A 15,017-nucleotide genomic window follows, 5' to 3' on the forward strand; every position below is an offset into this window, starting at 1 on the left:
AGTTTTCCTTAAAAATCCATCAACTACAAGGCCTGTAATAGTATATATGAAACAACTCCACCACGACTCATTCAACCTTTTTATTTGCTACATAAATGCTCACATGATAAGTCTCTCCTTTTCCACTGTTAAAAAAACCCCAAAACATTATCATACATTTTTGTATATTTCATTGCAATCTATTTGCAGCTATTTACTTCAACTTTGGCACTTTCAATTTCAAATACACTTATCACATTACACACTTTCTTATCCATGACGGTACTAGATCACATGTAGAAATAACACGTACTGTATATTGAGGTTTTTATACATTATTTCAATGAGGTATGAAGTTTTGTCATTTATATTATAATGACATAAATACAGAAACATTGAATCAGAATAATGTGGTCTTTAGTGTAATTAAAGACGGTAAACAAGAGCCTTATTGTTGGTTACAGCGCTGTACTCTTGAGCAAGGGAGCCCGGAATGAAAGTACACGGAGTACATATAGCAGTGGCTGGCATTATGGGATGTTGGGTGTAGAATTTTAAGAAAAAAAATATTTTGGAATAAAAAAAAAAAAAGTAGAAGCATGATTACATCATCCATCCATCCTTAGGGATAAGCTCACAATACGCTGGAGCCTATCCCAGCTGCCTTAGAGTGAAGGATGGATGATACCCTGGGCTGGTCAGCAGTCACATGACACATGAGACAGACCATTTAAACCACCACTGAGTGGGGACTAAGACCATGTTGCCCTCACAGAAGTCAGGTGACCCACACAAGTCGCTTGTCAGCAATATATTCCCAAAAATATCATCATATAGCAGGTGGGCTAGTAGTATATATTAGTATATTATATATTATATGACGGTAAGAGTCAAGATGGCATGTAGTTGAGTGGTTCGTGTTCTGACCTCACAGTTGGGAGATCAGGGTTCAATCCCACCCTTTTTTTTTTTCCAAACTCTATTGGAGTTTGCATGTTCTCCCCGTGCATGCGTGGGTTTTTTTCCGGGAACTCCGGTTTCCTCCCACATTCCAAAAACATGCTAGGTTAATTGGCTACTCCAAATTGTCCGTAGGTATGAATGTGAATGTGAATGGTTGTTTGTCTATATGTGCCCTGTGATTGGCTGGCGACCAGTCCAGAGTGTACCCCGTCTCTTGCCCCAAGACAGCTGGGATAGACTCCAGCACCCCCGCGACCCTTGTGAGGAAAAAGCAAACAAAACAAGTTTTGCGTTCATTAAAGTGTAAAGATAAGTTAAGTACTGTATAATAAAACTAAAGTAAAAATCCTCACCCTTTGAAGGCATTTCAGAGCAATACTGTCACTCAGGACGTAAGTGGATGATTTTTATCTTATTTCATGGGATACTGTTATTATTATGAATTTTTAAAAAGTAACTACCTCCGCGTAGAATAGCATAGTAAACATAACAATGGCATGATGATGCGTTCAGAAGCTACGAGGAGCTCATCTAGCAGTACTCCTCTCCTTGTGGGTCGGGCAGGTCGTTGAGGTCCAAGAAGATGGAGGTGTTGGAGAGTTTGTGGCCGTTGGACGAGAGGTCCAGCAGCTCCTCAGCGGTACTTGGCACAGAACTGATATACATGTCCCAAACCTGCTCCGGAGCGTCCAGCTCCAAGAGCTTCTGCTTGATCTTTAGGTTCTTCTCAATGTTCCTTCGCTTGTGCTTGAACTCCAGGATGGTTTTGGTGTACCGGTTGATGGTGGTGACGGAGGACGCCATGCACGCTGTGAAGGAACTCCATGCTAATCTAAGGAGAAGTTAAAACACAACATTAACTTCATGAACTGGATAGTAGATTAAAATGACATTTAATTGCTTTCTTTACTGTTGGACTCTTTTTTTTAGATTTTAGTTGGTGCTCACAATTGACCCTGCTTAACTCACTTATGAAACAAAGCATATGATAGGATGACCTTAAAACTATTCGTTTTAACGTGTCGACTCACATGTATGACCAGCTGTAGTCCCATGTCTGAGGTTTCCAGTCTTCTGGGCCCAGGCTGACAGTCAGCTGGAAAGCTGTTGTGAACATCATGTGGGCTACCATCCCCAGCAGACCTGCAGAACACACACACACACACATGCACACACAGAAACAATTGCTGTGCTTTTCCCACATGGCCACCAGATGGCAGTGTTTCACAACATGAAAGCAGAGCAACGGCCTGAGTCAATCCAATAGGAATAAATAACTTAAGTCTTAAATGTGGACATATTCATACTGTATATAAATACAGATAGACTCTGTCATCAATTTGGTATGCAGACACCCAAATGGTACAAAGCTTTGAATTCTTACGACTTCCATGTTTGAGTCCAATGTGAAATATTCAGCTACTTTTGAATATTCTGTTCTATTCTATGTTCTATATCCTATTCTATTTTCCACAAAATTCCCCATTGAAATGAATGGGGAATTGTACTTATGTGCTCCAAATCACATGGCTGATTGAGGGAACTTGGACAAAAATCTGGAATTGCATAATAAATGCAAAAATATGGGTTTGTTTTTTTCACGTATACATTAAAATCAGGTTAGAGGGAAATTGACCCCAAGGCGTCATAAAGACCTGGGCACACAGTATTTATTTGGGGCCATCTGCATGCCTGGAGGGCTGTTAGAAACGCATATTACCTGTTTATGTGTGCCTGCAGCACTGGGATCATTCAGGAAAAATAAATTGCATCGTGTCTTAGAGGTAATGAACAATCTGGCTTCTTTTTCTGTATCTTTCCGGCGCAGCAAAAATTAAACTCTGAGGGGATATTACATAATAAACTTTGATACACATTGTAAGCTACATCAATTTGTTGTCAAATGTACTGAAGTGGTTGTTTATCATAAAGGCGACTTGATTAATGATGCTTTTAGTTTAACAAGCTAGAAGGCAAATTCAAATAAAGCTCTTTGAAGTCAAACAAAAATGTAGTTAAAAACAAAAATAGTAGCATATGCATTAACAATCGAGCCCCCCCGAGTAGTTTATTGAGTCAAGCGCCTTTAGATTTAATAGGAACTTTCAACCTTGAGGCGATTCTGAGTGGAAATAGACCCAACGTGTATGTATTCAATTGCAGTGCTCTTAAGAAGCAGGAAGTCACCGGAGCACAGCAGAGTCATTGCCGCTAAGCGGAGTCTCTTCCACTGCTGATTCATTGCACGAGCGTGGTGGTCAGGGTCACTTTCACACAGTGGATTAGACAGGAGGTCATCTTTAATTCCTCCGCATGGGAGACAGTGTGAATCTCAGCATGGGTATACAGAAGGGCTAGAAGAGAGATTTATGAAAATACTTCATAAAGATTCTATTAGAGAGGAAAGATGATGGCACAGTCATGACCACAAATTTACTATATTGTATACTTTGCTGTTTTCTCTTTGCAAGTTTTAATTTAAAGGCCAATTTTGATGTTAGTCCATTTTGTGGGGTTACATACAAATTAAAAAAAAACTTCAAACAATCCATAACAACAAGCCAAACGCCTGAGAGAGAAGTATGATAGGAGAAAAGATTGGAAAAAGTTAAATTGTTCGAATATCACTTTGTCACTCTATTGCGGTATATTAAAAAATGATGGTTGGTTGACTATTATTAGTTCTCCTCTGTGTGGAAGTGGTACGTTTTAGGCTTCTTCCTCTGTCCGTCCTCCCCACTGCGGTGAAAACCCTATCTTAAGTTTAAAATGAATTAATTGCAGGCTGACTAGTTAGTTCTAAAAACATGAAAAAATAAATAAACAAACAAAAATAAATAATTAAACTATATTAGGAAAGCAGGAAGTGAACAAATGTAACAGTTACTGATTGTAAAAGTACCAGATGGAGGGGTAGGATTTAATAAGCTTTGCTTCTTCCTACTCTTTTTGGACATGTGGAACTGTGAACTGATTATGGGATGCACTCAATTGTAATCTGATGCATGTTCAAATGAAATTAAACCATTACCATTACCATTACCATTACCATTACCATTACCATTACCATTACCATTACATTGAAATCGGCATCCGACTCACCTGAGAGCACTGTGAAAATGGCTGCAAAGGCATTGAGTTTGAGGCCGTCAATGACGTTGCCAAACTGGCACACTTCTATCGACATGAGGACACCCCCGGTGGCCAAAAGGAGGATGTACAGGCACTCGGCGACGATGCACAGCCACAGGACTCCTATACATGTTGGAGATGACACAGCGAGAGCAAAGAGGGGGAAAAAAATTCAAGCGCAGGGAGACACAGAGCGAGTGAATGATGGAGGGGAAGCAGCGAGTGAGACCAGGGAAAGCTGAGTGAGGAAGATAGGACATGGTATGGGTGTAGGCAAGGGCACCGGGAGAGGACATGCAAAGCAGCGGGGAAGGGGGAGGAAAATGAGTTGGGAAAGGTGGCTGAGCATCCCTGTGGCCTAGATGATTAACCTTCACAAGCAGACAAAGAATTCCACTGAAAGACAGGAGGAAATATCACATATATGTTATTACATGTGATGATATAGTTATTGTGATGTAATTCTCATAGTGCCGTGGGGGGGTACTGTTTTGATACCGATAATATTGCAACACCGGGTCCACCCAAATCCGGATATTTTTAAAAAGCATAGTTTTTTTTATGATTTTGCCCCTCAAAAGGTAAAAACTAGGAAAGTACCTTTTGTATTAAACTAAATTGAATATGTGGGCGGCACGGCGGTGGAGTGGTTAGCACGCAGACCTCACAGCTCGGACACCAGGGTTCAATTCCACCCTCGGCCATCTCTGTGTGGAGTTTGCGTGGGTGTTCTCCGGGTACTCCGGTTTGCTCCCACATTCCAAAAACATGCTAGGTTAATTAGCGATTCCAAATTGTCCATAGGTATGAATGTGAGTGTGAATGGTTGTTTGTCTATATGTGCCCTGTGATTGGCTGGCCACCAGTCCAGGGTGTACCCGGCCTCTCGCACGAAGACAGCTGGGATAGGCTCCAGCACCCCCGCGACCCTTGTGAGGAAAAAGTGGTAGAAAATGAATGAATAAATTGAATATGATTTTATTTATTCATTTTTTCCATGAAATTTAATAATCTATTCCCAACAGTCTATTGTCTGATTTCAGCTTTTACGTGTTGCCATATCAGTGCAATTTGCCCAGGGCCTTCAGAATCATGAGTGCTGGCCCATGTTTTGCTGCCTGTTGTTTAACCAATAAGATTTCCACATTGAACAGATCAGCACATTTCCCATCCTCTGATTGGTTGATCGGAGCTAAAGTTCCACCCACCATAGCTGACTAAGGAGGAGAAACGTCCATGGATTTGATTTAAAGGGTTTTATATTTTTGCCATGTTATTATATAAATATTGATCCAGGTGATGTTGTAGTCACACATACTAAATGCCTCCATGATATTTGATAACATCATGTTTTATTTTGCTGCCATCCATAAAGACTGCAAACCCGTCCTATGTATCACGTTAAGGTACATATACAGTAGTACGCAGTCTTCTGACCTATGACCTCTCACCACGTTATCTCAAAACGGCATATTACCACACATCTTAAATAGCAAAATGAGTAAGAGGAATCAAATCAAAACGCAAATGTCTTCAGTTTATCAGCATCAACAGCGAGGAGGCACTAATACGCGGGTTTGAGCACAGGCGGCACAGCTGAGGGGTCCGATAAGGCAAATGAGAATCTATGGAGGAGACTGATTTGCTTGCAGCGAGACTAACACCTCCTACCTTAGCTGGCAAATCACCGCTAACTGGTAACAGCGCTGTGTGGAATCGGTTGTGGAAATATGCAGGCGGTGAGTTATCTGAGTTAGCAAGGGAAATACTTAAAGATAAAGGTTATGCATTTGTTCTTTTCTCTTGGGGAGGCTCTCGCTATCGCTCACTGCCCCCTATAGACTAACCAATGAACCATACCGTACTACTGTCACTAAAATTCATTCATTTTCTACTGCTTTTCCTCACGAGGGAGCCTATCCCAGCTGTCTTCAGACGTGAGGCGGGGTACACCCTGGACTGGTGGCCAGCCAATCACAGGGCACATATAGACAAACAACCATTCACACTCACATTCATTCATATCACATATGGATAATTTGGAGTCGCTAATTAACCTAGCATGTTTTTGGAATGTGGGAGGAAACCGGAGTACCCAGAGAAAACCCACGCATGCACGGGGAGAACATGCAAACTCCACTCAGAGATGGCCGAGGGTGGAATTGAACCCTGGTCTCCTAGCTGTGAGGTCTGCGCGCTAACCACTAGATCACCATGCCGCCCTGTCACTAAAATATTAAATAAAAACAGAATAACCAGAATAAAACCCATATTGACAAACTGCCGTAGGTTAAAACATCCACTATTATCCTGATTCAGTTGTTTTAATTCATTTGATGATCTGAAACATACAAAATAACATAAAAAATACAGAAAAAAACACTTAAAAGCAGGAAGTTATTGATGTTGCTATCACTTTGACCAAATCAACAATCAGACTGCACTTCCGGAATAACAAACAAAAAACTGTTTATTGTGTATATTTTGTATTTTTCATTCTTTTTTAATAAAAAACAAATAATATAAAACAAATTCCTAGTATATGTTTGATCATACCTGGTAATAAACCCTTTTCTGATTCTGATTCTGAAAATATATCAAACCACCAGGTAATTGAGTTTTGCTTTGACCAGCTTCACCATAATAACAACAATAACAATATATTTTATTTCTATAGCGCTTAAAAACAGTTTGGTACAGCCGACGCTATGTCAATCATCCTGTCCATCTTACACATCAACCAAGATCCCGAGAGACTTGAACTCTTCCAATTGGCGTAAGGCCTCACTCCCAACTTGAAGGGTACATACACATCACCCTATTCGCCCAAATTTATGAATCCTAGGCTTACCTCGTTCATTTGCAGGCGCCACATAGATGAAACTTCTACAATTTTCCCCTGCAAAATAAGAAATCTATGGTTAATACTACTATACTGTGAAAAAATGGACATCCTTTGCTAACATTCAGTTAAATGATTGATAATATTACCACTTCATGTGAAAATGAATGTCTCAATATGGAAGGGAAAATCCATTCTTTGTTACCATGACATCCTGTTATTTTGGCTGTTGCGGTGCTCTGTATGAAATGTCAAGGATTTAATTGTCCATGGGAGAAATACTCCAAAAGCTTTGCAGGCATTGTAAGGGGGACCCGACCGCTCCCAGATGGCTTATCTGGGAATAGATCCAAGTCAAACAGTGTTTACACATGGTTTTTGTAGGGTGACTAAAACATCCACTTTAACAGGATATGAAATGATTTCATGCCCTCCACGTTTTTCTTTTAATATGGTTATCAAGACTTTTTAAATCATATTTCAGGAATATAATTAAACCAGACACGCATGGTAGCGATTCCTTCAGAAATTACATGTGAATTCTGTGAAATGTTGTCACTGAGCAGAAAGAACACAAATGAATGGAGGAGTCGGCGAATACATCACAGCACATCGTAGCAATCCCCAGACACGGTGAGGATATGGCGGCGAAAGGATTTGAACAGTATGGCGATGACATCAGAGTGATTGGACAACATACATATAAAAAACTAACATATGAATTGAAATAATCCGTTACAGGTTCAAACTACCACCCTCACAAGACTGTTATTGATGTAGTGGTCAACACCGCCATATTTCATTCATTCATTCATTCATTTTCTACCACCGTCGTGGGGCGTGCTGGAGCCTATCCCAGCTGTCTTCTACACCCTGGACTGGTGGCCAGCCAATCACAGGGCACATATAGACAAACAACCATTCACACTCACATTCATACCTATGGACAATTTGGAGTCACCAATTAACCTAGCATGTTTTTTGGAAAATGTGGGAGAAAACCCACAGGGTTGAGATGGCCAAGGGTGGGATTGAACTCGGGTCTCCTAGCTGTGAGCTAAACCACTTGTCCACCGTGCAGCCCACAGCAGACATTCATTCATTAATTCATTAATTTTCTGCCGCTTTTTCCTCACGAGGGTCGAGGGAGTGCTGGAGTCTATCCCAGCTGTCTTTGGGCAAGAGGCGGGGTACACCCTGGACTGGTCGCCAACCAATCACAGGGCACATATAGACAAACAACCATTCACACTCACATTCATACCTATGGACAATTTGGAGTGGCCAATTAACCTAGCATGTTTTTGGAAAAAACATGGAGAACATGCAAACTCCACAAAGAGATGGTCAAGGGTGGGATTGAACTCGGGTCTCCTAGCTGTGAGGTCTGCGCGCTAACCACTAGACCACCGTGCCACTCTTTCAGCAGACATATCTTACCCAATTGTTTCTGATGGCATTAATGGGAACTGTCATTTTTTCTTTTATTTGTTGGAGCAAACAGAAGTTAATAAATTAAAAATAAATCCACAAAAGCAAAAAACGACTTCTGGCATTTTGCCCCCAATGACCCACTCTGTCCAAGGAATTAGTCCCTGTAACCATATATAAAAATAACAATGTAACAATATGATTATGTATTTTTTTTTTAATGATTACAGTTTATATTTTCCAACAAACCCCCCAAATTCAGTAAATAAAAATATGGAAATAAAGTCAAAAGTCGGATATTAAAGGTTCCAACTACCGGATACTCAGCAAATGAACAGCAAACACTTCCCGCCCTTTTAACCGGTGTTACATTTTGTATGATATTCTCATATATTGTCATGGAAAACGGAACAATAAGTATCGACTAGATATGGTATCGGAACTATTGATATTTTGATAGACGAGCAAATACTACCTCTACCAAAACTTCTGTGACCACATCAGACCCAAACCAAATCTCACTAACCGGTCATGTTGATGTTCTGCTCGCAGGAGAACCAGATCCCTGTGTGGAACTTCCTCATGACGTACTTGTCCTCCCCGGTCTCCCATATGTACTGCACGAGCCGTGTGTCGTTCAGGTTAGAGCTGTTGAACCTGATACAAAAGGACTGCTTCGTGGTCACCGGTCCGGTACAGAACGGCTTCACTACTTTCCGGGTCCCGGCGCACCAGTGACTGGTTCCGAGAGCCGACACAGCGAGGAACAATGCCAAGAAGTTCAAGGTGAGAGCCAGAGACGCTCTCCGCCGCCGGTCTATCCCCATCACGGAGGAGTGGAAAGAGAGAGGATAGGAGTGATTTAATCCCGGATTCGAGCGATTTCTCCTCCTCGAATCCTCATAATCCGATTATTCCTGTTGATATGTCCGCGGCTAATTATGGTGGGGACTTTACAAGCGCCTCTCGCATCCGCTCCTCCGCTGAAGATGTTTCATTTTGTAGGCTCCGGTATACCCTCATCACCCCCCAGCCCCCACCCACGCAAAACACGCACACACACACACACATTTCATGCTTGCTTCTGTATGCCAACACCTTTGTTGAAGAATCATCACGTGACACAATATTTATATTCAATGTAACATGTTTAAGCCATAATAATGTTATGTGTCCTATACATACAATGTACATGTCATTGAAAATTCAAGTGAAATACTAAATACTAAACATTTTGGCGTGATCAATATTGTTAAGCTATCTTGTTTATTGGCTGTGTGTCTACTGTTAATATTGCTGCATTGTTATATATTCATATTGAGGTTATTACATCATTATACACCTTCCTGTGCCACCACTTATTGTGGGTGAGGGTGAGGCGTAGAGGTGCGGCGAAATGTTAACTGGTTCTCTCGCTACACCAGGGGTCTCAAACATGCGGCCCGCGGGCCAAATGTGGCCCGCAGGACACTAGTTTGAGGCCCCCGCCTTGATATGAAAGTTTAATGTTAGTGCGGCCCGTGCAAGTTTGATATGGATGCTGTATGGTATCATGTACCCAGAAAAAATTATTACGTTTGATTAATGTTCATGTTAAAGGTTAAATAACTCTTAATAGTTATCCTCCCTATCCGTGTGGAAGTGGTAAGTTTTTGGCTATTTAAGTTTAAAGGAAATAACTTGGTGGCTACCGTTTAGGTCGCTAGCTCTCTAGTTTCGCTAACACAGGGGTCTCAAACACAGGGGTCTCAAACACGTGGCCCGCGTGCCAAATGTGGCCCGCAGGACACTAGTTTGAGGCCCCCGCCTTGATATGAAAGTTTAATGTTAGTGCGGCCCGCGTAAGTTTGATATGGATGCTGTATGGTATCATGTACCCAGAAAAAAATATTACGTTTGATTAATGTTCATGTTAAAGGTTAAATAACTGTTAATAGTTATCCTCCCTATCCGTGTGGAAGTGGTAAGTTTTTGGCTATTTAAGTTTAAAGGAAATAACTTGAAGGCTACCGTTTAGGTCGCTAGCTCTCTAGTTTGCATCGCTAACACAGGGGTCTCAAACACAGGGGTCTCAAACACGTGGCCCGTGGGCCAAATGTGGCCCGCAGGACACTAGTTTGAAGCCCCCGCCTTGATATGAAAGTTTAATGTTAGTGCGGCCCGCGTAAGTTTGATATGGATGCTGTATGGTATCATGTACCCAGAAAAAAATATTACGTTTGATTAATGTTCATGTTAAAGGTTAAATAACTGTTAATAGTTATCCTCCCTATCCGTGTGGAAGTGGTAAGTTTTTGGCTATTTAAGTTTAAAGGAAATAACTTGAAGGCTACCGTTTAGGTCGCTAGCTCTCTAGTTTGCGAGTTAGCATGTGTCTCAAAGACCCTGCAGTTGCGCAATACGTTGTAAATGGAAACAAACACTACCTTCTTGTAGTTGCTTGTGTTTTTGTAAGAACCAGAAATGATTGCTATGAAGGTAACACACAGAGTGTACACTCTCGGTGTGCTGCAGTGTGGATTGGTTGTATGTGAATGAACCTGTGTAGAGGTGTGTGTGTGTGTGTGCTGCCATGTCACCCGCAGTCGATGGAGCCACTCTATCACATCGGCCGATACTGATCGGTAGGCAGATCGATGGGAGCATCCTTAAATAAAGCATACATTTCTTGGCATTTTCTTGACCTTCTAATTATTGGCGAATGTTGAAGTCTTCTTGGAAAAAGTACAAATTAAACCAGGTTGTCTTAAAAGCAGGTGGCATCCCATCTTTAGGTGACAAAGGTCATTGAAGAGAACGTTATTCCAAAGGACATACTATGGCATCATGTTCCACGATGATGCACATTAAAGTGCTTGGAAAAAAAAACAACAACAAAAAAAAACCTACATCAACGTTCTCACCCCTGTTTGGGCTCCAGTCCAGCAATTTACTGGATCAAGGCATCGTCTTTATGGAGACGTCCTTCCTGGATGTGCTTTGTGTCATCAGGGGGCATCATCAGGGTGTTTTGACTCAGCTTCAGACGGGATTATGTAACTGGTTTCAAAGACTGGCTTGGGCATCAAGAAGAAAGTAACTGCTCTCCATTGCAAAACACCTACATTATTAATAAGAACTGTGTAACACTGAACTGATTAAATCAATCAAGACATTTGCATGCATTTGCCAATGACGGCAAAGGATAAGGAGAAGCGTTTCTTTGAGGTGGTCGTGGACCATTAGTCAGAGAAGAAAGGAGATGTTCAGCACAGCATCGTCAAGACTGAATTCTGTTATCAAATGATGTGAGCACTCTAAACCGAATTATTCCTCACGAGGGTCGTGGGGATGCTGGAGCCTATCCCAGCGTTACACCCTGGATTGGTGGCCAGCCAATCACAGGGCACATATAGACAAACAACCATTCACACTCACATTCATACCTGTGGACAATTTGGATTCATCAATTAACCTAGCATGTTTTTGGAATGTGGGAGGAAACCCGGAGTACCCGGAAAAAACCCACACATGCACGGGGAGAACATGCAAACTCCACACAGAGATAGCCGAGGGTGGGATTGAACGCAGGTCTCGTAGCTGTGAGGTCTGCGCGCTAACCACTCGAACACCGTGCAGCCAAAAAGACCGTCATACCAACACAAAAATATGGTGGTGGTAGTGTGATGGTCTGCGGCTGTTTTGCTGTTTCAGGACCTGGAAGACCTTGCTATGATAAATGGAACCATTAATTCTTTTGTTCACACATCATAGACCAACATACCAACACAAAAATATGGTGGTGGTAGTGTGATGGTCTGCGGCTGTTTTGCTGTTTCAGGACTTGGAAGACCTTGCTATGATAAATAGAACCATTAATTCTGTTGTTTATCTGTCCGTCGGTCCGTCTATCTATCACAGCTAGCCATCAAACCGTGCCATTATTAATGCTCTCTGTTTGTATACTGTTTTCATCTAATTTAGGAAATGACAATAGCATCCAAATCAATCATATATGAATACAAATGAATCTGTCCATATGACTACAGTACACAACAAACAGCATGACTATCGAAACAAGGGTGCCAAATGTGCTTTTGTCTAAATAATGAAGTGTTTTTGGGGATCTCTTGCAGATGCATAGTGAAAGCTAATCACCTCACAAACAGACTCTGTTGTGTAATTCCTGGCAGAGGGGGGTAGCTGGCCACCTTTCAATCGGGACAAACACAAAATCCACAAACTTGGTTTGCGTCAACAATTGGAGGTGTGAAATCAATCACGTCTGAGTCGCTAACATATGCAATGTTGTTCTTCTGGCCTGTCTTTCAGTTTTCATATCACAATTTCTATCCTGTTGTGAATTAAAAAAAGCCTGCGTTTGTGCACTGTTTGTGCAGTGTGTAAGTGGGGGGGGGTTGCTATATGTGCATTACAAGGCATTTCCCAGGAACTGCAAACGTTTGTCCCGTGAGATTAAAAGTCATCATTCTTGCTCCCCTACTCTCCCCCTTTCCTCTGACTTGCACCTCCCCATTTTACACACACACTGTAGTAGTAAGCCCCCTTTGTAATATTTCTATCAAATTTAATGATCATAATTATGGTCGGTGACATATGTGTGTCACACTCACACACACACACACACACACACACACTTTGGTATCCTGAGGACGATTATCTTGATTGGTTTTTCTGCTTGGCAACGTAGTTCATATGAATGTGATGGCGTATAAGAGCTTGTGTTGGCAATCTGACATCTGCAGTCCACTATGGACTATGGACTCTGTATGGAAAAACTGACCTCTTTGCAATGGGATTGAACTGAAAAAAAAGAAGATTCACATGCATTTTTATGCTTGAGTCAATTATTCTCCTTTTTCCTACTCTCTTTCTCTCAATATATATATATATATATATATCGTGAGCCATAACTCAGTATCATGTTTTATGTCTGTTGCTATGGGACTATATGGCGACCGAGCCATTCTCGGCATGCGGTGGCGGTGCATACGTGCAGTCACAAACCATCCTCTAATGACAACCCTGACATGTGGACTAGCAAGAAAACACATATTTTCTTTGTCAGCTTATTATTATGAGATACCATCACATATAGCAACACTCATAACATAAATTAAAGCATGTATTCCGGTCAATTTGAGTGATTTGGCCCTTTGTGGATCAGGATCAGGACTTAACCCGGGGGGTGTGCAGTAGACAGTGACATGAAGGGAAGTATGGTGTCCCAATACTTTTGTCCTTATCGCCATTAATGATGTAATTTGCTATCACGGCTCCTGTAGTCCAGGATAACATAAAAAAGAATCATGGAAAAAGACTATATGACCCACTACAATTAAAAATAATTGCCATTTTAAATCTCTGTTTTTTACATGTGACAATTACAGTTTTATGCAAATCCTGATATTCATTACAGAGTAATTACATTTTATTATCAGAGGTATGGTAACGTTATGAGGACATTTAATTATTTCAAAGGGGTATTAAGGCTCTGACTGCATCACTTGCATACACAAAAAGATGCTGGCGTTCATCGCTGAATGCAAAATTCACATTTTAACTAAATTAACAATGAAGATTGCGCTTGACTTTCAAGGTTGCACGGTACTTCTGGTTCTGTTGTGTTGTTTTTTTTTTCTTTTGTTTTATTAAAACCGCCCACAGGCATCCAAAGGCAGTGAAATATGTTTGAGCCGGTAAAGAGAAGCCAACAAATATACAGTCTCGGTGACTCACTTGCTTCACGCTTGCTCTCTGCAGCCTGTTTTGTTGTTGTTGCCTCAGCTGAATGAGTCTCAGCTGGAACTAACAGACAGCGTGACAATCGCTGGCAGGATATTCATTCTTCTTGCTGCTCAAATGCTATTCATTGACATAATTAAAGTTCTGTAGGATAGAATGGCCGTATCTCAGGTGTAGAGTACATTTATGGTTTTATGGTTGAGCTTCATTCTGCAGGAAGGGTACGATGGTAACTATTTTGGTTAATATGAATATGAAGGTGACAATAAGTGTGCTATTTAATGTCTGGAGGGCTCTAATAATATTAAAAATGTATTTAGAAGGCATAGAAAACAGGTTTTCTATGCTTTAAAGAGAAAAATATTCAATTTATAAAGAATGAATCCTACTTTGCGGAGATTCATTTATCACGGTTGGGGCTGGAACCAAATAACTGTGATAAACGAGGGATCTTCTCGTCATCTTCTCCCTCTCCAAATTTTAGTTGACCGATAACACGGCTTTCTTCCGACCCTCTTTATTCATTCATTCATTCATTCATTTTCTACCGCATTTCCTCACGAGCGTCGCGGGGGTGCTGGAGCCTATCCCAGCTGTCTTTGGACGAGAGGCGAGGTACACCCTGGACTGGTGGCGGCCAATCACAGGGTACATATAGACAAACAACAATTCACACTCACATTCTGTGGAAATCTTATTGGTTAAACTACAGCCAGCAAAACATGGGCCAGCATTCATGATTCTGAAGGCCCTGGGCAAATGATGCACTGATACGGCAACACGTAAAAGCTGAAATCAGCAGACTAAATGACGAAATGGAGATAATAGACAATAGGTCAGTGCTTGTGGTAGTGGTTAGGCCAGCAGAGAAGGCCTTGTTGGCCCTGACTGCACACCACCGATAAAATCATATTAAATTTATTCA

At 41.4% G+C, this 15,017-nt stretch overlaps 1 protein-coding gene across 1 annotated transcript; it reads right to left on the reverse strand.

Moving 5' to 3' along the window:
- Nucleotides 1–23: 23 nt before the first annotated feature.
- gsg1l2b (gsg1-like 2b) lies at nucleotides 24–9,330 on the reverse strand. The gene is made up of 5 exons (XM_058061270.1): nucleotides 8,874–9,330; nucleotides 6,926–6,973; nucleotides 4,045–4,197; nucleotides 1,974–2,085; nucleotides 24–1,774 (listed from the first exon to the last, which is right to left on the reverse strand). Exons 1-5 carry the CDS (start codon nucleotides 9,172–9,174, stop codon nucleotides 1,474–1,476), a joined length of 915 nt encoding a protein of 304 aa, XP_057917253.1. The 5' UTR covers nucleotides 9,175–9,330; the 3' UTR covers nucleotides 24–1,473.
- Between the last annotated feature and the right edge of the window lie 5,687 nt (nucleotides 9,331–15,017).

Source organism: Doryrhamphus excisus, chromosome 22, assembly GCF_030265055.1.
Source record: "Doryrhamphus excisus isolate RoL2022-K1 chromosome 22, RoL_Dexc_1.0, whole genome shotgun sequence".
Taxonomy (NCBI): Eukaryota; Metazoa; Chordata; class Actinopteri; order Syngnathiformes; family Syngnathidae; genus Doryrhamphus; species Doryrhamphus excisus.

Coding starts and splice junctions, on each gene's coding strand:
- gsg1l2b (XM_058061270.1), bottom strand. CDS start 9,174: ATGGGGATAGACCGGCGGCGGAGAGCGTCTCTGGCTCTCACCTTGAAC. Junction 6,974..8,873: donor GCAGAACATCAACATGACCG/GTTAGTGAGATT, acceptor CTTATTTTGCAG/GGGAAAATTGTAGAAGTTTC. Junction 1,775..1,973: donor GACTACAGCTGGTCATACAT/GTGAGTCGACAC, acceptor ACTTCTCCTTAG/ATTAGCATGGAGTTCCTTCA.